The sequence below is a fragment of the Oncorhynchus gorbuscha genome, linkage group LG18 (assembly GCF_021184085.1).
Source record: "Oncorhynchus gorbuscha isolate QuinsamMale2020 ecotype Even-year linkage group LG18, OgorEven_v1.0, whole genome shotgun sequence".
NCBI lineage: Eukaryota > Metazoa > Chordata > Actinopteri > Salmoniformes > Salmonidae > Oncorhynchus > Oncorhynchus gorbuscha.
Genome location: NC_060190.1, coordinates 82,527,663 through 82,554,827, shown reverse-complemented (window position 1 = coordinate 82,554,827; position 27,165 = coordinate 82,527,663). Strand labels below are relative to the sequence as shown.

General features: G+C 35.1%; 1 protein-coding gene across 3 annotated transcripts in view; it reads left to right on the top strand.

Annotated features, from left to right (window-relative positions):
* Positions 1-27,165, top strand: part of LOC124003520 (stabilin-1-like) — a 73,823-nt gene that overhangs the window by 22,704 nt on the left and 23,954 nt on the right. For all 3 annotated transcript variants that reach the window (XM_046311836.1, XM_046311837.1, XM_046311835.1), the window contains 4 exons: positions 5,618-5,872; positions 13,399-13,506; positions 14,225-14,418; positions 20,164-20,308. In XM_046311836.1, coding sequence (XP_046167792.1) covers positions 5,618-5,872; positions 13,399-13,506; positions 14,225-14,418; positions 20,164-20,308 — 702 coding nt within the window. The remainder of the gene's footprint in view (positions 1-5,617; positions 5,873-13,398; positions 13,507-14,224; positions 14,419-20,163; positions 20,309-27,165) is intronic.

Below are 27,165 nucleotides of genomic sequence, written 5' to 3'. Positions count from 1 at the left end.
AAACAGTTCACCCGATATGGATGAAAATCCCTTCATATCTAAACTTTGAGTACAGAGCCAAAGGAAGAACAACTCATTTGACTGTCCCAGTCATTCTTATATCGTATGGATCCCAAATGGCATAGGGCCCTAGTCAAAAGCACTTTATAGGGAATAGGGTGCCATTTGGGATGCAGACATCTACAGTATATGTGTACTTCAGGGGTGTCAAACTCATTCCTCAGAGGGCCAAGTGTTTGCGGCTTTTTCCTTTCAATTAAGACCTAGACAACCAGGCGAGGGGAGTTCCTTACTAATTAGTGACCTAGACAACCAGGTGTGGGGAGTTCCTTACTAATTAGTGACCTAGACAACCAGGTGTGGGGAGTTCCTTACTGAGACCCAGACAACCAGGTGAGGAGAGTTCATTACTAATTAGTGACCTAGACAACCAGGTGTGGGGAGTTCCTTACTGAGACCCAGACAACCAGGTGAGGGGAGTTCCTTACTGAGACAACCAGGTGAGGGGAGTTCCTTACTAAGACCCAGACAACCAGGTGAGGGGAGTTCCTTACTGAGACAACCAGGTGAGGGGAGTTCCTTACTAAGACCCAGACAACCAGGTGAGGGAGTTCCTTACTAAGACCCAGACAACCAGGTGAGGGGAGTTCCTTACTGAGACCTAGACAACCAGGTGAGGGGAGTTCCTTACTGAGACCTAGACAACCAGGTGAGGGGAGTTCCTTACTTAATTAGTGACCTAGACAACCAGGTGTGGGGAGTTCCTTACTGAGACCTAGACAACCAGGTGAAGGGAGTTCATTACTAATTACTGACCTATACAACCAAGTGAGGTGGAGTTACTTACTGCGACCTAGACAACCAGGTGAGGGGAGTTACTTACTGAAACCTAGACAACCAGGTGAGGGGAGTTCCTTACTGAGACCTAGACAACCAGGTGAGGGGAGTTCCTTACTTAATTAGTGACCTAGACAACCAGGTGTGGGGAGTTCCTTACTGAGACCCAGACAACCAGGTGAGGGGAGTTCCTTACTGAGACAACCAGGTGAGGGGATTTCCTTACTGAGACAACCAGGTGAGAGGAGTTCCTTACTAAGACCAAGACAACCAGGTGAGGGGAGTTCCTTACTAAGAACCAGACAACCAGGTGAGGGGAGTTCCTCACTGAGACCTAGACAACCAGGTGAGGGGAGTTCCTTACTGAGACAACCAGGTGAGGGGAGTTCCTTACTGAGACAACCAGGTGAGAGGAGTTCCTTACTAAGACCCAGACAACCAGGTGAGGGGAGTTCCTTACTAAGAACCAGACAACCAGGTGAGGGGAGTTCCTCTCTGAGAACTAGACAACCAGGTGAGGGGAGTTCATTACTAATTAGTGACCTAGACAACCAGGTGTGGGCAGTTACTTACTGAGACCTAGACAACCAGGTGAGGGGAGTTACTTACTGAGACCTAGACAACCAGGTGAGGGGAGTTCCTTACTGAGACCTAGACAACCAGGTGAGGAGAATTCCTTACTGAGACCTAGACAACCAGGTGAGGGGAGTTCCTTACTGAGACCTAGACAACCAGGTGAGGGGAGTTACTTACTGAGACCTAGACAACCAGGTGAGGGGAGTTCCTTACTGAGACCTAGACAACCAAGTGAGGGGAGTTCCTTACTAATTAGTTACCTAGACAACCAGGTGAGGGGAGTTACTTACTGAGACCCAGACAACCAGGTGAGGGGAGTTCATTACTAATTAGAGACCTAGACAACCAGGTGAGGGGAGTTCCTTACTGAGACCTAGACAACCAAGTGAGGGGAGTTACTTACTGAGACCTAGACAACCAGGTGAGGGGAGTTCCTTACTAATTAGTGACCTAGACAACCAGGTGAGGGGAGTTCCTTACTGAGACAACCAGGTGAGGGGAGTTCCATACTGAGACAACCAGGTGAGGGGAGTTCCTTACTAATTAGTGACCTAGACAACCAGGTGAGGGGAGTTCCTTACTGAGACCTAGACAACCAGGTGTGGGGAGTTCCTTCCTAATTAGTGACCTCGACAACCAGATGACGGGAGTTACTTACTAATTAGTGACCTAGACAACCAGGTGAGGGGAGTTACTTACTGAGACCTAGACAACCAGGTGAGGGGAGTTACTTACTGAGACCTAGACAACCAGGTGAGGGGAGTTACTTACTGAGACCTAGACAACCAGGTGAGGGGAGTTCCTTACTGAGACCCAGACAACCAGGTGAGTGGAGTTCATTACTAATTAGTTACCTTGACAACCAGGTGAGGGGAGTTCCTTACTAAGACCCAGACAACCAGGTGAGGGGAGTTCCTTACTAAGACCCAGACAACCAGGCGAGGGGAGTTCCTTACTGAGACCTAGACAACCAGGTGAGGGGAGTTACTTACTGAGACCTAGACAACCAGGTGAGGGGAGTTCCTTACTGAGACCTAGTCAACCAGGTGAGGGGAATTCCTTACTATGACCCAGACAACCAGGTGAGTGGAGTGCCTTACTAAGACCCAGACAACCAGGTGAGGGGAGTTCCTTACTGAGACCTAGACAACCAGGTGAGGGGAGTTCCTTACTGAGACCTAGACAACCAGGTGAGGGGAGTTCCTTACTGAGACCTAGTCAACCAGGTGAGGGGAATTCCTTACTACGACCCAGACAACCAGGTGAGTGGAGTGCCTTACTAAGACCCAGACAAACAGGTGAGGGGAGTTACTTACTGAGACCTAGACAATCAGGTGAGGGGAGTTACTTACTGAGACCTAGACAACCAGGTGAGGGGAGTTACTTACTGAGACCTAGACAACCAGGTGAGGGGAGTTCCTTACTGAGACCCAGACAACCAGGTGAGGGGAGTTCATTACTAATTGGTGACCTTCATGAATTATTAAGGGAGAAGCGAAAACCCGCATCAACTCTGCCCTACATGGAATTACTTTGATATGTGCTGTATATTCATGCTAACAGTAAATACGTTTTTCTTTAAAATATAATTTTTTTGAAGAATGTTTGATGATTTGGAAAGTATTCACACTTGACTTTTTCCACATTTTGTGACATTACAGCCTTATTCTAAAATGAATTAAATAATTTTCCCCCCACATCAATCTACACAGAACACCCCATAATGACAAAGCAAAAACAGGCTTTTGGAAATTTTTGCAAATGTATAAAACAAAAATTACTGAAATGTTACAGTTATGTAAGTATTCAGACCTTTTACTCAGTACTTTGTTGAAACATCTTTGGCAGTCGATTACAGCCTCTAGTCTTCTTCGGTATAACGCCAGCACACCTGTATTTGGGGAGATTCTCTCATTCTTCTCTGCGAGCCTCTCAAGCTCTGTCAGGTTGGAGGGGAAAGTCACTGTATAGCTATTTTCAGGTCTCCATTTTCAGGTCTCTCCAGAGATGTTTGATCGGGTTCAAGTCCGCCTGGACAACTCAAGGACATTGAGACTTGTCCCGAAGCCACTCCTGCGTTGTCTTGGCTGTGTGCTTAGGGTCGTTGTCCTGTTTGAAGCTGAACCTTCGCCCCAGTCTGAGGTCCCAGTCTGGAGCAGGTTTTCATCAAGGATCTCTCTGTACTTTGCTCTAATCATCTTTCCCTCGATCCAGACTAGTCTCCCAGTCTCTGCCGCTGAATAACATCCCCACAGCATGATGCTTCCACCACCATGCTTCACCGTAGGGATGGTGACAGGTTTCCTCCCGATCTGACGCTTGCCATTCAGGCCAAAGAGTTAAATCTTGGTTTCATCACACCAGAGAATCTTGTTTTTCATGGTCTGAGAGGCTTTAGGTGCCTTTTGGCAAATTCCAAGCGTGCTGTCATGTGCCTTTTACTGAGGAGTGGCTTCCAATCTGGCCACTGCAGAGATGGTTGTCCTTCTGGAAGGTTCTCCCATCTCGACAGAGGAACTCTGGGGCTCTGTCAGTAACCATTAGGTTCTTGGTCACCTCCCTGACCAAGGCCCTTCTCCACCGATTGCTCAGTTTGGTCTGATGGCCAACTCTAGGAAGAGTCTTGGTGGTTCCAAACTTCTTCCATTTAAGAATGATGGAGGCCACTATGTTCTTGGGGACCTTCAATGCTGCAGAATGATGGAGGCCACTATGTTCTAGGGGAACTTCGATGCTGCACAAAGGTTTTGCTTCTTGGCACGATCCTGTCTCATAGTTGGACAGACAATTCCTTCGACCTCATGGCTTGTTTTTTTTGCTCTGACATGCACTGTCAACTGTGGGACCTTATATAGACAGATGTGTGCCTTTCCAAATCACGTCCAATCAACTAAAGTTACCACAGGTGCACTCAAATTAAGTTGTCGAAAGAGCTCAAGGATGATCAATGGAAACAGGATCTACTTGAGCTCATTTCGAGTCTCATAGCAAAGGTGCTGAATACTTATGTAAATAAGGTATTTCCGGTTTTAATTTGTAATACATTTGCATTTGCAATTTTAGAATAAGGCTAAACAAAATGTGAAAAAAATGTCAAGGTGTATGAATGCACTGTCCATGTCTGTTGGTTTACAGTTGTGTACAACCTTGTTGTCATAGTAATTATAACAACACTCAGAGCTTTACTTTGAAAAGGGGGAACTTCAAAGTGATATGTTCCAATGTGTTTCAGTGTAAACTCACTTCATCTACTACCAATGTGTTTCAGTGTAAACTCACTTCATCCACTACCAATGTGTTTCAGTGTAAACTCACTTCATCCACTACTAATGTGTTTCAGTGTAAACTCACTTCATCCACTACCAATGTGTTTCAGTGTAAACTCACTTCATCCACTACCAATGTGTTTCAGTGTAAACTCACTTCATCCACTACCAATGTGTTTCAGTGTAAACTCACTTCATCTACTACCAATGTGTTTCAGTGTAAACTCACTTCATCCACTACCAATGTGTTTCAGTGTAAACTCACTTCATCCACTACCAATGTGTTTCAGTGTAAACTCACTTCATCCATTAGCAATGTGTTTCAGTGTAAACTCACTTCATCCACTACCAATGTGTTTCAGTGTAAACTCACTTCATCCACTACCAATGTGTTTCAGTGTAAACTCACTTCATCCACTACCAATGTGTTTCAGTGTAAACTCACTTCATCCATTAGCAATGTGTTTCAGTGTAAACTCACTTCATCCACTACCAATGTGTTTCAGTGTAAACTCACTTCATCCACTACCAATGTGTTTCAGTGTAAACTCACTTCATCCACTACCAATGTGTTTCAGTGTAAACTCACTTCATCCACTACCAATGTGTTTCAGTGTAAACTCACTTCATCCACTACCAATGTGTTTCAGTGTAAACTCACTTCATCCACTACCAATGTGTTTCAGTGTAAACTCACTTCATCCATTAGCAATGTGTTTAAGTGTAAACTCACTTCATCCACTACCAATGTGTTTCAGTGTAAACTCACTTCATCCATTAGCAATGTGTTTCAGTGTAAACTCACTTCATCCACTACCAATGTGTTTCAGTGTAAACTCACTTCATCCACTACCAATGTGTTTCAGTGTAAACTCACTTCATCCACTACCAATGTGTTTCAGTGTAAACTCACTTCATCCACTACTAATGTGTTTCAGTATGTTCTGGTGGGTTGGAGTCTCCCTGTGGAGATCACGGGGACTGTGATGATGGCCGTCTGGGGTCTGGACGCTGCCGGTGCCACAATGGCTTCAAAGGAATAGCCTGTGAGCTGTGTGAACTTAAACACTACGGAGCCAATTGTACAGCGTGTAACTGCACAAACCAGGGCCAGTGTGAGGAGGGGATGGAAGGAGATGGGAGCTGCTCCTGTACTGAGGGCTGGACTGGAGACCGCTGCCACCTTAAAATAGGTGAACATTGATTCAGCTATTATGGAACTACACTATTACATTCAAAAGCATTCCTTATCCATGATACTTCAATGGGTGACTATCCAGACCTGTACTGGGTGTAAGGAATGTTTTGGGGGATGTTCAAGTCCCTCCGTCAAGTACCTGATAATAATAACAATCATTACAATAATAACTACAAAAATAATAACTATAAACATGCATAAAAACAACTATAATACTAATAATAACCATAATAATATGTCATCACAACAAATATAATACCAACAATAACTATAATAATACATAGAATATTAATAACAATAAATAATAACAATAAGTAATAACAATAATAATAACTATAACACATATAATAACTACGAAGGGCTATGTAAATACATTTGATTTGATTTGAACTATGATAGTTCATAATAATACACATATTATAATAATAATATTACCTAGACTAATATATATATATAATAACTATAACAGTAATAATAACTATTATAATACATATTATAACTATAACAGTAATAATAACTATAATAATACATATAACGACTATAATAATACATAATAATAACTATAGCAGTAATAATAACTATAATAATGCATATTATAACTATAATAATACATTATAATAACTATAATAGTAATAATAACTATAATAGTAATAATAGCTATAATAATACATATAACGACTATAATAATACATAATAATAACTATAATAGTTATAATAGCTATAATAATACATAGTATAACTATAATAGTAATAATAGCTATAATAATACATAATAATAACTATAATAGTAATAATAACTATAATAATACATAATAATAACTATAATAGTAATAATAACTATAATAGTAATAATAACTATAATAGTAATAATAGCTATAATAATACATAATAATAACTATGATAGCAATAATAGCTATAATAATACATATAACGACTATAATAACACATAGTATAACTATAATAGTAATAATAACTATAATAATACATAATAATAACTATAATAGTAATAATAACTATAATAGTAATAATAACTATAATAGTAATAATAACTATAATAATACATAATAATAACTATAATAGTAATAATAACTATAATAATACATATTATAACTATAATAATACATAGTATAACTATAATAGTAATATATATTTTTTTTATTTTTTTTATTTTTTCACCTTTATTTAACCAGGTAGGCTAGTTGAGAACATGTTCTCATTTGCAACTGCGACCTGGCCAAGATAAAGCATAGCAGTGTGAACAGACAACATAATAATAACTATAATAGTAATAATAACTATAATAATACATAATAACTATAATAATACATAATAACTATAATAATACAAAATAATAACTATAATAGTAATAATAACTATAATAATACATAATAATAACTATAATAATACATAATAACTATAATAATACATAATAATAACTATAATAATACATAATAATAACTATAATAATACATAATAATAACTATAATAGTAATAATAACTATAATAATACATAATAATAACTATAATAGTAATAATAACTATAATAATACATAATAATAACTATAATAATACATAATAACTATAATAATACATAATAATAACTATAATAGTAATAATAACTATAATAATACACAATAATAACTATAACAGTCATAATAACTATAATAGTAATAATAACTATAATAGCAATAATAACTATAATAGTAATAATAACTATAATAGTAATAATAACTATGATAATACACAATAATAACTATAATAGTAATAATAACTATAATAATAATAATAACTATAATAATACACAATAATAACTATAATAGTAATAATAACTATAATAGTAATAATAACTATAACAGTAATAATAACTATAATAGTAATAATAACTATAATAATACACAACAATAACTATAATAGTAATAATAACTATAATAGTAATAATAACTATAATAATACTTAATAATAACTATAATAGTAATAATAACTATAATAGTAATAATAACTATAATAGTAATAATAACTATAATAATACACAATAATAACTATAATAGTAATAATAACTATAATAGTAATAATAACTATAATAATACATAATAATAACTATAATAGTAATAATAACTATAATAATACATATTATAACTATAATAATACATAGTATAACTATAATAGTAATATTTTTTATTTTTTTATTTTTATCTTTATTTCACCTTTATTTAACCAGGTAGGCTAGTTGAGAACATGTTCTCATTTGCAACTGCGACCTGGCCAAGATAAAGCATAGCAGTGTGAACAGACAACATAATAATAACTATAATAGTAATAATAACTATAATAATACATAATAACTCTAATAATACATAATAACTATAATAATACATAATAATAACTATAATAGTAATAATAACTATAATAATACATAATAATAACTATAATAATACATAATAATAACTATAATAATACATAATAATAACTATAATAGTAATAATAACTATAATAATACATAATAATAACTGTAATAGTCATAATAACTATAATAATACATAATAATAACTATAATAGTAATAATAACTATAATAATACACAATAATAACTATAATAGTAATAATAACTATAATAGTAATAATAACTATAATAGTAATAATAACTATAATAATACACAATAATAACTATAATAGTAATAATAACTATAATAATAATAATAACTATAATAGTAATAATAACTATAATAGTAATAATAACTATAATAGTAATAATACCTATAATAGTAATAATAACTATAATAATACACAATAATAACTATAATAGTAATAATAACTATAATAGTAATAATAACTATAATAATACACAATAATAACTATAATAGTAATAATAACTATAATAGTAATAATAACTATAATAATACATAATAATAACTATAATAGTAATAATAACTATAATAATACATATTATAACTATAATAATACTTAGTATAACTATAATAGTAATATTTATTTATTTATTTTTTTTTATCTTTATTTCACCTTTATTTAACCAGGTAGGCTAGTTGAGAACATGTTCTCATTTGCAACTGCGACCTGGCCAAGATAAAGCATAGCAGTGTGAACAGACAACCTAATAATAACTATAATAGTAATAATAACTATAATAATACATAATGACTATAATAATACATAATAACTATAATAATACATAATAATAACTATAATAGTAATAATAACTATAATAATACATAATAATAACTATAATAATACATAATAACTATAATAATACATAATAATAACTATAATAATACATAATAATAACTATAATAATACATAATAATAACTATAATAGTAATAATAACTATAATAATACATAATAATAACTGTAATAGTAATAATAACTATAATAATACATAATAATAACTATAATAATACATAATAACTATAATAATACATAATAATAACTATAATAGTAATAATAACTATAATAATACATATTATAACTATAATAGTAATAATAACTATAATAGTAATAATAACTATAATAATACACAATAATAACTATAATAGTAATAATAACTATAATAATAATAACAACTATAATAATACACAATAATAACTATAATAGTAATAATAACTATAATAATAATAATAACTATAATAATACACAATAATAACTATAATAGTAATAATAACTATAATAATAATAATAACTATAATCATAATAATAACTATAATAATACACAATAATAACTATAATAGTAATAATAACTATAATAGCAATAATAACTATAATAGTAATAATAACTATAATAGTAATAATAACTATAATAATAATAATAACTATAATAGTAATAATAACTATAATAGTAATAATAACTATAATAGTAATAATAACTATAATAATAATAATAACTATAATAATACACAATAATAACTATAATAGTAATAATAACTATAATAGTAATAATAACTATAATAGTAATAATAACTATAATAGTAATAATAACTATAATAGTAATAATAACTATAATAATACACAACAATAACTATAATAGTAATAATAACTATAATAGTAATAATAACTATAATAATACACAATAATACCTATAATAGTAATAATAACTATAATAGTAATAATAACTATAATAGTAATAATACACAATAATAACTATAATAGTAATAATAACTATAATAGTAATAATAACTATAATAATACATAATAATAACTATAATAGTAATAATAACTATAATAATACATATTATAACTATAATAATACATAGTATAACTATAATAGTAATATTTTTTTATTTTTTTATTTTTATCTTTATTTCACCTTTATTTAACCAGGTAGGCTAGTTGAGAACATGTTCTCATTTGCAACTGCGACCTGGCCAAGATAAAGCATAGCAGTGTGAACAGACAACATAATAATAACTATAATAGTAATAATAACTATAATAATACATAATAACTATAATAATACATAATAACTATAATAATACATAATAATAACTATAATAGTAATAATAACTATAATAATACATAATAATAACTATAATAATACATAATAACTATAATAATACATAATAATAACTATAATCGTAATAATAACTATAATAATGCATAATAATAACTATAATAGTAATAATAACTATAATAATACATAATAATAACTATAATAATACATAATAACTATAATAATACATAATAACTATAATAATACATAATAATAACTATAATAGTAATAATAACTATAATAATACACAATAATAACTATAATAGTAATAATAACTATAATAGTAATAATAACTATAATAGTAATAATAACTATAATAGTAATAATAACTATAATAATACACAATAATAACTATAATAGTAATAATAACTATAATAATACACAATAATAACTATAATAGTAATAATAACTATAACAGTAATAATAACTATAATAGTAATAATAACTATAATAATACACAATAATAACTATAATAGTAATAATAACTATAATAACCCATATAACGACTATAATAATACATAATAATAACTATAATAGTAATAATAACTATAATAGTAATAATAACTATAATAGTAATAATAGCTATAATAATACATAATAATAACTATAAAAGTAATAATAACTATAATAATACATATTATAACTATAATAGTAATAATAGCTATAATAATACATAATAACTATAATAGTAATAATAACTATAATAATACATAATAACTATAATAATACATAATAACTATAATAGTAATAATAGCTATAATAATACATATAACGACTATAATAATACATAATAATAACTATAATAGTAATAATAACTATAATAATACATATTATAACTATAATAGTAATAATAGCTATAATAACACATAATAATAACTATAATAGTAATAATAACTATAATAGTAATAATAACTATAATAATACACAATAATAACTATAATAGTAATAATAACTATAATAATACATAATAATAACTATAATAGTAATAATAACTATAATAATACATATTATAACTATAATAGTAATAATAACTATAATAGTAATAATAACTATAAAAACACATAATAATAACTATAATAATACATATTATAACTATAATAGTAATAATAGCTATAATAATACATAATAACTATAATAGTAATAATAACTATAATAATACATAATAACTATAATAATACATAATAACTATAATAGTAATAATAGCTATAATAATACATATAACGACTATAATAATACATAATAATAACTATAATAGTAATAATAACTATAATAATACATATTATAACTATAATAGTAATAATAGCTATAATAACACATAATAATAACTATAATAGTAATAATAACTATAATAGTAATAATAACTATAATAATACACAATAATAACTATAATAGTAATAATAACTATAATAATACATAATAATAACTATAATAGTAATAATAACTATAATAATACATATTATAACTATAATAGTAATAATAACTATAATAGTAATAATAACTATAAAAACACATAATAATAACTATAATAATACATATAACGACTATAATAATACATAATAACAACTATAACAGTAATAGTAACTATAATAATACATATAACGACTATAATAATACATAATAATAACTATAATAGTAATAATAACTATAATAGTAATAATAACTATAATAGTAATAATAGCTATAATGGTAATAATAACTATAATAATACATAATAATAACTATAATAGTAATAATAACTATAATAATACATATAATGACTATAATAGTAATAATAACTATAATAATACATAATAATGACTATAATAATACATATTATAATATAATAGTAATAATAACTATAATAATACATAATAATAACTATAATAATACATATAACGACTATAATAATACATTTTATAACTATAATAGTAATAATAGCTATAATAGTAATAATAACTATAATAATACATAATAATAACTATAATAGTAATAATAACTATAATAGTAATAATAACTATAATAGTAATAATAACTATAATAATACATAATAATAACTATAATAGTAATAATAACTATAATAATACATATAACGACTATAATAATACATAATAATAACTATGATAGTAATAATAACTATAATAACACATATAACGACTATAATAATAACAAACTATAATAATAGTAACAACTATAATAATAACATCTATAATAATAATAACAACTATAATAATAACAACTATAATAATAACAACTATAATAACAATAACAAACTATAATAACAACAACTATAATAACAATAACAACTATCATAACAATAACAAACTATAATAATAACAATAACAACTATAATAACAATAACTAACTATAATAATAGTAACTATAATAATAATAACAACTATAATAATAACAACTATAATAATAATAACAAACTATAATAATAACAACTATAATAACAATAATAACAACTATAATAACAATCACAACTATAATAACAATAACAAACTATAACAATAACAATAACAAACTATAATAACAATAACAAACTATAATAACAATAATAACAACTATAACAGCTATAATAACAATAACAACAACTATAACAACTATAATAACAATAACAACAATAACAAACTATAATAACAATAATAACAATTATAATAACAATAACAAACTATAATAATAATAATAACAACTATAACAGCTATAATAACAATAATAACAATAACAAACTATAATAACAATAATAACAACTATAATAACAATAACACACTATAATAACAATAATAACTATAACAACCATAATAACTATAATAACAATAACAACTATAATAACAATAATAACAACTGTAATAACAATAACAAACTATAATAACAATAATAACTATAACAACTATAATAACTATAATAACAATAACAAACTATAATAACAATAATAACAACTATAATAACAATAACAAACTATAATAATAATAAAGTGGACATAAAGTTGTATTGTATGTGTGGGCCCGTGTGTGATAACTTTGTCTACTGTTGTGTCCAATCAGAGAAGAAGCTGGTGTGTTCTCCAGAGTGCCATAGCAACGCTGTGTGTCAGGCCGGCAACATCTGTCTCTGTCAGTCACAGTATGTGGGGGACGGCTTGAACTGCACCGGTGGGTTGGAATCATTATTTAACTCATTTATTACCCACAATCCAGTTAGCTAATAGATTAACCCAAAGTATTCATTCTAAATCCACACTCTTGGGGTAGTGCGTCATGAGTAGGGGCCCAGAGTTTTTCCAGATCATGTGACCTGACCAGGGAAAACTCTTTGGCCCTAAACATTTAGCGAGTCTTGGGATGCGTCCCAAATGGTACCCTATTTCCGATATTGTGCACTTATTTTGAGTAGTGCACAATATAGGGAACAGGGTGATATTTTACATGAAGACCCAATGTAGTTTGTTAGTCACTACGGAAACTGTGTGCACTAATTAGGTAATAGGGTGCCATTTGAGAAATCTCCTCCAGCACCTGGTCTGTTATATTATTAATGATCTCTGTCTCCTCCAGCTCCTGGTCTGTTATATTATTAATGATCTCTGTCTCCTCCAGCACCTGGTCTGTTATATTATTCTCTGTGTCTCCTCCAGCTCCTGGTCTGTTATATTATTCTCTGTGTCTCCTCCAGCTCCTGGTCTGTTATATTATTAATGATCTCTGTCTCCTCCAGCTCCTGGTCTGTTATATGATTCTCTCTGTCTCCTCCAGCTCCTGGTCTGTTATATTATTAATGATCTCAGTCTCCTCCAGCTCCTGGTCTGTTATATTATTCCCTGTGTCTCCTCCAGCTCCTGGTCTGTTATATGATTCTCTCTGTCTCCTCCAGCTCCTGATCTGTGTGCGGAGTACAACGGGGGCTGCCACCAGCATGCAGCCTGTCTCCAGACAGACCTGCAGGTCAACTGTACATGCCTGTCTGGCTACGAGGGTGACGGCTCTGTCTGCTCACCTATCAACAGGTGTGTCACAGAGACCAATGGAGGATGCAGTGACTTCGCTACTTGCCTGTTCACAGGGCCTGTGAGTTGTGGCTTCATATTCATGTTTTTCTGGCGCTTTCTCAATTGTCTTTCCTTCCTGTTGAATGCAGAACGAGGGAGCGCTCGGTTTGTTGTTTTGTAAAGTTATGAAAGTCTCTGAAAAAGTGTTCAGGTGAAAAAGTTTGGTTAGTAGCTAGCTACCGTTTGAGTTTGGATCCTGTGACGTGGTTGGCATCAGTTGCTGGGACTGCTACTATCGGTCCAGTGATCCTGACGGCCAAGGCCAGGTCTGTGGGGCTGTTTGGTGTAGAAGCGAGCCTAGCTGCTAGCTAGTTGCCTATCAAGCTAGAAGGGTTTCATTGAGGGCTTGAACGCAGCCCGTGACACGGTTAGCCATGCTGTTTGCTGCTTCTTCCATCTTCCCTCTGACATGATCTGTCTGGAACTGAGAGGAGTAACAGTATAACCTGTCCTGTCTGGAACTGAGAGGAGTAACAGTATAACCTGTCTGGAACTGAGAGGAGTAACAGTATAACCTGTCCTGTCTGGAACTGAGAGGAGTAACAGTATAACCTGTCTGGAACTGAGAGGAATAACAGTATAACCTGTCCTGTCTGGAACTGAGAGGAGTAACAGTATAACCTGTCCTGTCTGGAACTGAGAGGAGTAACAGTATAACCAGTCTGGAACTGAGAGGAGTAACAGTATAACCTGTCTGGAACTGAGAGGAGTAACAGTATAACCTGTCCTGTCTGGAACTGAGAGGAGTAACAGTATAACCTGTCCTGTCTGGAACTGAGAGGAGTAACAGTATAACCTGTCTAGAACTGAGAGGAGGAACAGTATAACCTGTCCTGTCTGGAACTGAGAGGAGGAACAGTATAACCTGTCCTGTCTGGAACTGAGAGGAGTAACAGTATAACCTGTCCTGTCTGGAACTGAGAGGAGTAACAGTATAACCTGTCTGGAACTGAGAGGAGTAACAGTATAACCTGTCCGGAACTGAGAGGAGTAACAGTATAACCTGTCTGGAACTGAGAGGAGTAACAGTATAACCTGTCCTGTCTGGAACTGAGAGGAGTAACAGTATAACCTGTCTGGAACTGAGAGGAGTAACAGTATAACCTGTCTGGAACTGAGAGGAGTAACAGTATAACCTGTCCGGAACTGAGAGGAGTAACAGTATAACCTGTCTGGAACTGAGAGGAGTAACAGTATAACCTGTCCTGTCTGGAACTGAGAGGAGTAACAGTATAACATGTCCTGTCTGAAACTGAGAGGAGGAACAGTATAACCTGTCCTGTCTGGAACTGAGAGGAGTAACAGTATAACCTGTCTGGAACTGAGAGGAGTAACAGTATAACCTGTCCTGTCTGGAACTGAGAGGAGTAACAGTATAACCTGTCCTGTCTGGAACTGAGAGGAGTAACAGTATAACCTGTCTGGAACTGAGAGGAGTAACAGTATAACCTGTCCTGTCTGGAACTGAGAGGAGTAACAGTATAACCTGTCCTGTCTGGAACTGAGAGGCGTAACAGTATAACCTGTCCTGTCTGGAACTGAGAGGAGTAACAGTATAACCTGTCCTGTCTGGAACTGAGAGGAGTAACAGTATAACCTGTCTGGAACTGAGAGGAGTAACAGTACAACCTGTCTGGAACTGAGAGGAGTAACAGTATAACCTGTCCTGTCTGGAACTGAGAGGAGTAACAGTTTAACCTGTCCTGTCTGGAACTGAGAGGAGTAACAGTATAACCTGTCCTGTCTGGAACTGAGAGGAGTAACAGTATAACCTGTCTGGACCTGAGAGGAGTAACAGTATAACCTGTCTGGAACTGAGAGGAGTAACAGTATAACCTGTCCTGTCTGGAACTGAGAGGAGTAACAGTATAACCTGTCTGGAACTGAGATGAGGAACAGTATAACCTGTCTGGAACTGAGAGGAGTAACAGTATAACCTGTCCTGTCTGGAACTGAGAGGAGTAACAGTATAACCTGTCTGGAACTGAGATGAGGAACAGTATAACCTGTCCTGTCTGGAACTGAGAGGAGTAACAGTATAACCTGTCTGGAACTGAGAGGAGGAACAGTATAACCTGTCCTGTCTGGAACTGAGAGGAGTAACAGTATAACCTGTCCTGTCTGGAACTGAGTGGAGTAACAGTATAACCTGTCCTGTCTGGAACTGAGAGGAGTAACAGTATAACCTGTCTGGAACTGAGAGGAGTAACAGTATAACCTGTCCTGTCTGGAACTGAGAGGAGTAACAGTATAACCTGTCCTGTCTGGAACTGAGAGCAGTAACAGTATAACCTGTCCTGTCTGGAACTGGGAGGAGTAATAGTATATCCTGTCTGGAATTGAGAGGAGTAACAGTATAACCTGTCTGGAACTGAGAGGAGTAACAGTATAACCTGTCCTGTCTGGAACTGAGAGGAGTAACAGTATAACCTGTCTGGAACTGAGAGGAGTAACAGTACAACCTGTCTGGAACTGAGAGGAGTAACAGTATAACCTGTCCTGTCTGGAACTGAGAGGAGTAACAGTATAACCTGTCCTGTCTGGAACTGAGAGGAGTAACAGTATAACCTGTCCTGTCTGGAACTGAGAGGAGGAACAGTATAACCTGTCCTGTCTGGAACTGAGAGGAGGAACAGTATAACCTGTCCTGTCTGGAACTGAGAGGAGTAACAGTATAACCTGTCTGGAACTGAGAGGAGGAACAGTATAACCTGTAAAACCCAGGAGTACCGTTGATGACAGTGGTGTCTTTCTATCACAGTTCTTCTAAACAAATAAAATAGTTCTAAAAGTTGTTACAACAAGAAAATAAATACAAATGTTTTGTCCAATTACTGGTGGAGTCAACTAATAAAATAATGGACGACCTGACCAGAGAGGTCCAGGAAGAACAGTTTGCAGTTCAGCTCGGTGAGGTGAACCTGGTGAAACAGGAGAACGGCAAGTCATTGAGAGAGGTCATCAGTTCTGTGTGTGAATCCATTATAACAATGACTGAGGAATCAGATTATCTCCAGGGATAATCAAGACGGAACAATATGGTTATGGATGAAATTTTAGAATCTCCACGAGACCTTGACGGAGTCTGAGGACAAAGTGAGGAAAATGAACTGAGAAATTGAAGATGGACCACAGGAAGATTGAGGTAGAGCGCACCTACAGGATTGGAAAACCCACCACCGGCCCGGGTGACAGGCCCAGGCCGACAGTGATCAGATGCCTGAGGTTCAAGGACAAGGTAGTTGGTCTGGAAAGAGCCAAGATCTTGAGAGGAACATTTATCTTCCTCAACGAGGACTATCCTGAAGCTGTGTGCCAGAAGAGGAAAGAACTGATCCCAGCCATGAAAGCTGCCAGAGCGCGTGGGGAAATTGCATACATCCCCTACGACAGACTCATTGTCCATCCTCCCTCCGAAAAGGGATGAGAGAGCCAAGTCTATGGGTTTGTAGCTTCAACCCCACAGCACACACACACACACACACACACACACACACACACACACACACACACACACACACACACACACACACACACACACACACACACACACACACACACACACACACACACACACACACACACACTGATCAATGGACTGCTGAATGTGTGTTTTTCCTCTTGCTTTGTTTTCACTTTTCCTTGTGTCTATCTCTAATCAGAGATTATGACTGAAAATAGCCCATATTAATATATGTAGTCTTAGAAATAATGTTCATGAAATCAATAACTAGAAAGACCAATTCAACTCCATCTTTCATCCAATCAGATTCATCACAAAACCATTTAATGTTTCCAATTATTTGATTGATTACTTCATTGGCAAAGCGGGAAAATGTAGGCAGGAAATGCCACACACGAACAGTGAGCCATCGTGCATAAAAAAAAACGAAAGTTAGAATTTTGTAAAGTTAGTGGGAGAGGTGGAGAAATTATTGTTATCGAGCAATAATGACAAACCTGGCTTTGACAAATTAGATGGAAAGCTACTGAGGATGGTAGCTGACTCTATAGCCACTAATATCTGTCATATCTTTAATCTGAGCCTAGAGGAAGGTGTTTGTCCTCAGACCTGGAGGGAAGCCAAAGCCATTCCGATACCCAAAAGTGATAAAGCAGCCTTTACTGGTTCTAACAGCAGACCTATCAGCTTGCTGCCAGCTCTTAGGAAACTGTTGGAAAGAAATGTGTTTGACCAAATACAATGCTATTTCTCTGTAAACAAATGAATAACAGACTTTCAGCATGCTTATAGAGAAGGGCACACAACATGTACTGCACTGACACAAATGACTGATGGTTGATTGAGAAATTGATAATAAGAAGATTGTGGGAGATGTACTGTTACATTTCAGTGCAGCCTTTGATATTATTGACCATAACCTGTTGAGAAAAAACTAAGAGCATTGTATGTGATACAAATCATTCCCTAAGCTCTAGCCCTCCGCTGAATCTGGTAATGAATGGTGTGGCTGTTGAACAAGTTGAGGAAACTAAATTACTTAGATTGTAAACTGTCATGGTCAAAACATTTTTTTTTCTTTAACCTTTATTTAACCAGGAAGGGCTCATTGAGATTTGAAATCTCTTTTTCAAGAGCGTCCTGGCCAAGATAGGCAGCCCCAAGTCATTACACAATTACAGACAGACAACATGAAAAACCATGAAAAAGTAATCTAGTAAAAACCATAGAATTCACAAGAGTTTAACAAAATCAAAAACAGCAAATTAAAAACATTGACAGATCAGGGAATCAGCCTCAAAATCCTTCATCGGTGATTTAAAAACACCAATCGGGACAAGTTCTTCCAGTTTAAAAGTATTTTGTAAGGTGTTCCAAGACGATGGAGCAGAGGACATAAAAGCCCTTTTACCAAATTCAGTTTGGACATTTGGAACAGTTAGCAGGATGAAGTCATAGATTCAATGGTTGTAAAGATTATCTTATCTTGATTATTGTCCAGTCATATGGTCAAGTCCTGCTCTAGTTTTATCTTATCTTGATTATTGTCCAGTCATATGGTCAAGTTCTGCTAAGAAAGACTGCAGCTGGCCCAGAACAGAGCGACACGTCTTGCACTTCATTGTAATCAGAGGACTAATATAAATATTATGCATACCATTATGCATACCAGTCTCTCATTGGCTAAGAGTTGAAGACTGACTGTGACACTTCTTGTCTTTATAAGAACATTTAATGTGTTGGAAATTCCAAATTATTTGCATAGTCAATTTACTCACAACTCTGACAGACACACTTACCCCACCAGACATGCCACCAGGGGTCTTTTCACAGTCCCCAAATCCAGAATAAATTCAAGAAAGCGTACAGTATTACAAAGAGCTATTTTTACATGAAAATCCCATCATATTGCTCAAATAAACAGCAAACCTGGTTTCAAAAAACAGATAAAGCAACACCTCACGGCACAACGCCTCTCCCCTATTGGACCTAGATAGTGTGTGTGTATGTATTGATAACGTAATGTAGGCTATGTGAGATGCTTTTAAATGTATATGTAGTTCTGTCCTTGAGCTGTTCTTGTCTATTAATGTTCTGTGTTATGTCATGTTGTGTGTTGGATCCCAGGAAGATTCGCTGCAGTTCATAAAACCCCTAAAACCTGATTCCTTGCGTCCTATCCCCTCACTTCTTTCTCAAAATGCGTTGGAGGAGAAAGTCCAAGGTTGGTCTCCTCCGGTACATTTTGAGATGTAGTTATCCTTGTTTTTAGTAATACCCTGATGTGTTTTATCCTATCAGAATGAGCGTCAGTGCGAGTGTCTTGATGGGTACGTGGGGAACGGGCTCCAGTGTCTGGAGAAGGTGGTTCCACCCGTCGACCGCTGTCTGGAAGAGAACGGAGGATGTCACCCCCAGGCCACGTGCAAGGACCTGCACTACCACAGTAAGAACTGACCTAAGACCTGCACTACCACAGTAAGAACTGACCTAAGACCTGCACTACCACACTAAGAACTGACCTAAGACCTGCACTACCACAGTAAGAACTGACCTAAGACCTGCACTACCACAGTAAGAACTGACCTAAGACCTGCACTACCACACTAAGAACTGACCTAAGACCTGCACTACCACACTAAGAACTGACCTAAGACCTGTTTTTCATGGTTCGGGCCCCTTAGTTCCAGTGAAGGGAAATCTTAACACAACAGCATACAATGACATTCAAGAGGATTCTGTGCTTCCAACTTTGTGGCAACAGTTTGGGGACGGCCCTTTCCTGTTTCAGCAGGACAATGCCATTGTGCACAAAGCAAGGTCCATACAGAAATGGTTTGTTGAGACCCGAGAGGAAAAACTTGACTGACCTGCACAGAGACCTGACCTCAAGCTGAATGCGAGCCAGGCCTAATCGCCCAACATCAGTGCCCGACCTCACTAATGCTCGTGGCTAAATGGAAGCAAGTCCCCGCAGCAATGTTCCAACATCTAGTGGAAAGCCTTCCCAGAAGAGTGGAGGCTGTTATAGCAGCAATGTTCCAACATCTAGTGGAAATCCTTCCCAGAAGAGTGGAGTACGTGACCATCTCCATGATTTTTGGAATGAGATGTTGGACAAGCAGGTGTCCACATACTTTTGGCCATGTAGTGTATATACAGTTGAAGTCGGAAGTTTACATACACTTAGGTTGGAGTCACTAAAACTTGTTTTTCAACCACTCCACAAATGTCTTGGTAACAAACTATAGTTTTGGCAAGTCGGTTAGGACATCTACTTTGTGCAGGACACAAGTCATTTTTCCATCAATTGTTTACAGACAGATTATTTCACTTACAATTCACTGTATCACAATTCCAGTGGGTCAGAAGTGTACATACACTAAGTTGACTGTACCTTTAAACAGCTTGGAAAATTCCAGAAAATTATGTCATGGCTTTAGAAGCTTCTGATTAGCTAATTGACCTCATTTGAGTCAATTGGAGGTGTACCTGTGGATGTATTTCAAGGACTACCTTCAAACTTAGTGCCTCTTCGCTTGACATCATGGGAAAATCAAAAGAAATCAGCCAAGACCTCAGAAGACAATTGTAGACCTCCACAAGTCTGGTTCATCCTTGGGAACAATTTCCAAATACCTGAAGGTACCACGTTCATCTGTACAAACAACAGTACGCAAGTATAAACACCATGGAACCAGGCAGCCGTCATACCGCTCAAGAAGGAGACTCGTTCTGTCTCCTAGAGATGAACGTACTTTGGTGCAAAAAGTGTAAATCAATCCCAGAACAACAGCAAATGACATTGTGAAGATGCTGGAGGAAACAGGTACAAAAGTATCTATATACACAGTAAAATGAGTCCTATATCGACATAACCTGAAAGGCCGCTCAGCAAGAAAGAAGCCACTGCTCCAAAGCCGCCATAAAAAAGCCAGACTACGGTTTGAAACTGCACATGGGGACAAAGATTGTACTTGGTCTGATGAAACAATAATAGAACTGTTTGGCCATATTGACCATCGTTATGTTAGGAGGAAAAAGAGGGAGGCTTGCAAGCCGAAGAACACCATCCCAACCGTGAAGCACGGGGGTGGCAGCATCATGTTGTGGGGGTGCTTATCTGCAGGAGGGACTGGTGCACTTCACAAAATAGATGGTATCATGAGGGAAGAAAAATGGTGTGGATATATTGAAGAAACATCTCAAGACATCAATCAGAAAGTTAAAGCTTGGTCGCAAATAGACAATGACCCCAAGCATACTTCCAAAGTTGTGGCAAAATGGCTTAAGGACAACAGAGTCAAGGTATTGGAGTGGCCATCACAAAGCCCTGACCTCAATCCCATAGAAAATTTGTGGGCAGAACTGAAAAAGCGTATGAGAGCAAGGAGGCCTACAAAGATCACTCAGTTACAACAGCTCTGTCAGGAGGAATGGGCCAAAATTCGCCCAAAATATTGTGGGAAGCTTGTGGAAGGCTCCTCGAGACGTTTGACCCAAGTTAAACAATTTAAAGGCAATGCTACCAAATACTAATTGGGGTATGTAAACTTCTGACCCACTGGGAATGTGACATTTCACATTCTTAAAATAAAGTGGTTATCATTACTGACCTAAAACAGGAGTTTTTACTAGGATTAAATGTCAGGAATTGTGAAAAACTGAGTTTAAATGTATGTAGTTTAAATGTGTTTGTAAACTTCCGACTTCAACTGTATACACACACACACAGTACAAGTTTGGACGCACCTACTCATTCAAGCATTTTTCTTTATTTTTTACAATGTTATACATTGTACAATAATAGTGAATACATCACATCTATGAAATAACACATATGGAATCATGTAGTAACCAAAAGTGTTAAATATAAATATTTTTTATTTTAAATTTGAGATTCTTCAAAGTAGCCACCCTTTGCCTTGATGACAGCTTTGCACACTCTCAACCAGCTTGGTAATCTCTCAACCAGCTTCATGGGGTAGTCACCGGGAATACATTTCAATTAACAGGTGTGCCTTGTTAAAAGTTCATTTGTGGAATTTCTTTCCTTCTTAATGCATTTGAGCCAATCAGTTGTGTTGTGACAAAGTAGGGGTGGCATACAGAAGATGGTCTTTTAGCAATTAGGGCTAAGTCCATATCATGGAAAGAACAGCTCAAATAAGCACAGAAAAACGACAGTACATCATTACTTTAAGACATGAAGGTCAGTCAATCCGGAAAACGTAAAGAACTTTGAAAGTTTCTTCAAGTGCAGTCGCAAAAACCATCAAGCGTTATGATGAAACTGGCTCCCATGAGGACCACCACAGGAAAGGAAGACCCAGAGTTACCTCTGCTGCAGAGGATAAGTTCATTAGAGTTACCAGCCTCAGACTGCAGCCCAAATAAATGCTTCAGAATTCAAGTAACAGACACATCTCAACATCAACTGTTCAGAAGAGACTGTGTGAATCAGGCCTTCATGGTCGAATTGCTGCAAAGAAACCACTACTAAAGGACATCAATAAAAATAAGAGACTGTGTGAATCAGGCCTTCATGGTCGAATTGCTGCAAAGAAACCACTACTAAAAGGATACCAATAAAAATAAGAGACTGTGTGAATCAGGCCTTCATGGTCGAATTGCTGCAAATAAACCACTACTAAAAGGATACCAATAAAAATAAGAGACTGTGTGAATCAGGCCTTCATGGTCAAATTGCTGCAAATAAACCACTACTAAAAGGATACCAATAAAAATAAGAGACTGTGTGAATCAGGCCTTCATGGTCGAATTGCTGCAAAGAAACCACTACTAAAAGGATACCAATAAAAATAAGAGACTGTGTGAATCAGGCCTTCATGGTCGAATTGCTGCAAATAAACCACTACTAAAAGGATACCAATAAAAATAAGAGACTGTGTGAATCAGGCCTTCATGGTCGAATTGCTGCAAAGAAACCACTACTAAAAGGATACCAATAAAAATAAGAGACTGTGTGAATCAGGCCTTCATGGTCGAATTGCTGCAAAGAAACCACTACTAAAAGGATACCAATAAAAATAAGAGACTGTGTGAATCAGGCCTTCATGGTCAAATTGCTGCAAAGAAACCACTACTAAAAGGACACCAATAAAAATAAGAGACTGTGTGAATCAGGCCTTCATGGTCGAATTGCTGCAAATAAACCACTACTAAAAGGATACCAATAAAAATAAGAGACTGTGTGAATCAGGCCTTCATGGTCGAATTGCTGCAAATAAACCACTACTAAAAGGATACCAATAAAAATAAGAGACTGTGTGAATCAGGCCTTCATGGTCGAATTGCTGCAAAGAAACCACTACTAAAAGGATACCAATAAAAATAAGAGACTGTGTGAATCAGGCCTTCATGGTCAAATTGCTGCAAAGAAACCACTACTAAAAGGACACCAATAAAAATAAGAGACTGTGTGAATCAGGCCTTCATGGTCGAATTGCTGCAAATAAACCACTACTAAAAGGATACCAATAAAAATAAGAGACTGTGTGAATCAGGCCTTCATGGTCGAATTGCTGCAAATAAACCACTACTAAAAGGATACCAATAAAAATAAGAGACTGTGTGAATCAGGCCTTCATGGTCGAATTGCTGCAAAGAAACCACTACTAAAAGGATACCAATAAAAATAAGAGACTGTGTGAATCAGGCCTTCATGGTCAAATTGCTGCAAAGAAACCACTACTAAAAGGACACCAATAAAAATAAGAGACTGTGTGAATCAGGCCTTCATGGTCGAATTGCTGCAAATAAACCACTACTAAAAGGATACCAATAAAAATAAGAGACTGTGTGAATCAGGCCTTCATGGTCGAATTGCTGCAAATAAACCACTACTAAAAGGATACCAATAAAAATAAGAGACTGTGTGAATCAGGCCTTCATGGTCGAATTGCTGCAAATAAACCACTACTAAAAGGATACCAATAAAAATAAGAGACTGTGTGAATCAGGCCTTCATGGTCGAATTGCTGCAAATAAACCACTACTAAAAGGATACCAATAAAAATAAGAGACTGTGTGAATCAGGCCTTCATGGTCGAATTGCTGCAAATAAACCACTACTAAAAGGATACCAATAAAAATAAGAGACTGTGTGAATCAGGCCTTCATGGTCGAATTGCTGCAAAGAAACCACTACTAAAAGGATACCAATAAGAAGAAGAGACTGTGTGAATCAGGCCTTCATGGTCGAATTGCTGCAAAGAAACCACTACTAAAAGGATACCAATAAGAAGAAGAGACTGTGTGAATCAGGCCTTCATGGTCGAATTGCTGCAAAGAAACCACTACTAAAAGGATACCAATAAGAAGAAGAGACTGTGTGAATCAGGCCTTCATGGTCGAATTGCTGCAAAGAAACCACTACTAAAAGGATACCAATAAGAAGAAGAGACTGTGTGAATCAGGCCTTCATGGTCGAATTGCTGCAAAGAAACCACTACTAAAAGGATACCAATAAGAAGAAGAGACTGTGTGAATCAGGCCTTCATGGTCGAATTGCTGCAAATAAACCACTACTAAAAGGATACCAATAAAAATAAGAGACTGTGTGAATCAGGCCTTCATGGTCGAATTGCTGCAAATAAACCACTACTAAAAGGATACCAATAAAAATAAGAGACTGTGTGAATCAGGCCTTCATGGTCGAATTGCTGCAAATAAACCACTACTAAAAGGATACCAATAAAAATAAGAGACTGTGTGAATCAGGCCTTCATGGTCGAATTGCTGCAAAGAAACCACTACTAAAAGGATACCAATAAGAAGAAGAGACTGTGTGAATCAGGCCTTCATGGTCGAATTGCTGCAAAGAAACCACTACTAAAAGGATACCAATAAGAAGAAGAGACTGTGTGAATCAGGCCTTCATGGTCGAATTGCTGCAAAGAAACCACTACTAAAAGGATACCAATAAAAATAAGAGACTGTGTGAATCAGGCCTTCATGGTCGAATTGCTGCAAAGAAACCACTACTAAAAGGATACCAATAAAAATAAGAGACTGTGTGAATCAGGCCTTCATGGTCGAATTGCTGCAAATAAACCACTACTAAAAGGATACCAATAAAAATAAGAGACTGTGTGAATCAGGCCTTCATGGTCGAATTGCTGCAAAGAAACCACTACTAAAAGGATACCAATAAAAATAAGAGACTGTGTGAATCAGGCCTTCATGGTCAAATTGCTGCAAATAAACCACTACTAAAAGGATACCAATAAAAATAAGAGACTGTGTGAATCAGGCCTTCATGGTCGAATTGCTGCAAAGAAACCACTACTAAAAGGATACCAATAAGAAGAAGAGACTGTGTGAATCAGGCCTTCATGGTCGAATTGCTGCAAAGAAACCACTACTAAAAGGATACCAATAAGAAGAAGAGACTGTGTGAATCAGGCCTTCATGGTCGAATTGCTGCAAAGAAACCACTACTAAAAGGATACCAATAAAAATAAGAGACTGTGTGAATCAGGCCTTCATGGTCGAATTGCTGCAAAGAAACCACTACTAAAAGGATACCAATAAAAATAAGAGACTGTGTGAATCAGGCCTTCATGGTCGAATTGCTGCAAATAAACCACTACTAAAAGGATACCAATAAAAATAAGAGACTGTGTGAATCAGGCCTTCATGGTCGAATTGCTGCAAAGAAACCACTACTGAAAGGATACCAATAAAAATAAGAGACTGTGTGAATCAGGCCTTCATGGTCGAATTGCTGCAAAGAAACCACTACTAAAAGGATACCAATAAAAATAAGAGACTGTGTGAATCAGGCCTTCATGGTCGAATTGCTGCAAAGAAACCACTACTAAAAGGATACCAATAAAAATAAGAGACTGTGTGAATCAGGCCTTCATGGTCGAATTGCTGCAAAGAAACCACTACTAAAAGGATACCAATAAAAATAAGAGACTGTGTGAATCAGGCCTTCATGGTCGAATTGCTGCAAAGAAACCACTACTAAAAGGATACCAATAAAAATAAGAGACTGTGTGAATCAGGCCTTCATGGTCAAATTGCTGCAAAGAAACCACTACTAAAAGGACACCAATAAAAATAAGAGACTGTGTGAATCAGGCCTTCATGGTCGAATTGCTGCAAATAAACCACTACTAAAAGGATACCAATAAAAATAAGAGACTGTGTGAATCAGGCCTTCATGGTCGAATTGCTGCAAATAAACCACTACTAAAAGGATACCAATAAAAATAAGAGACTGTGTGAATCAGGCCTTCATGGTCGAATTGCTGCAAAGAAACCACTACTAAA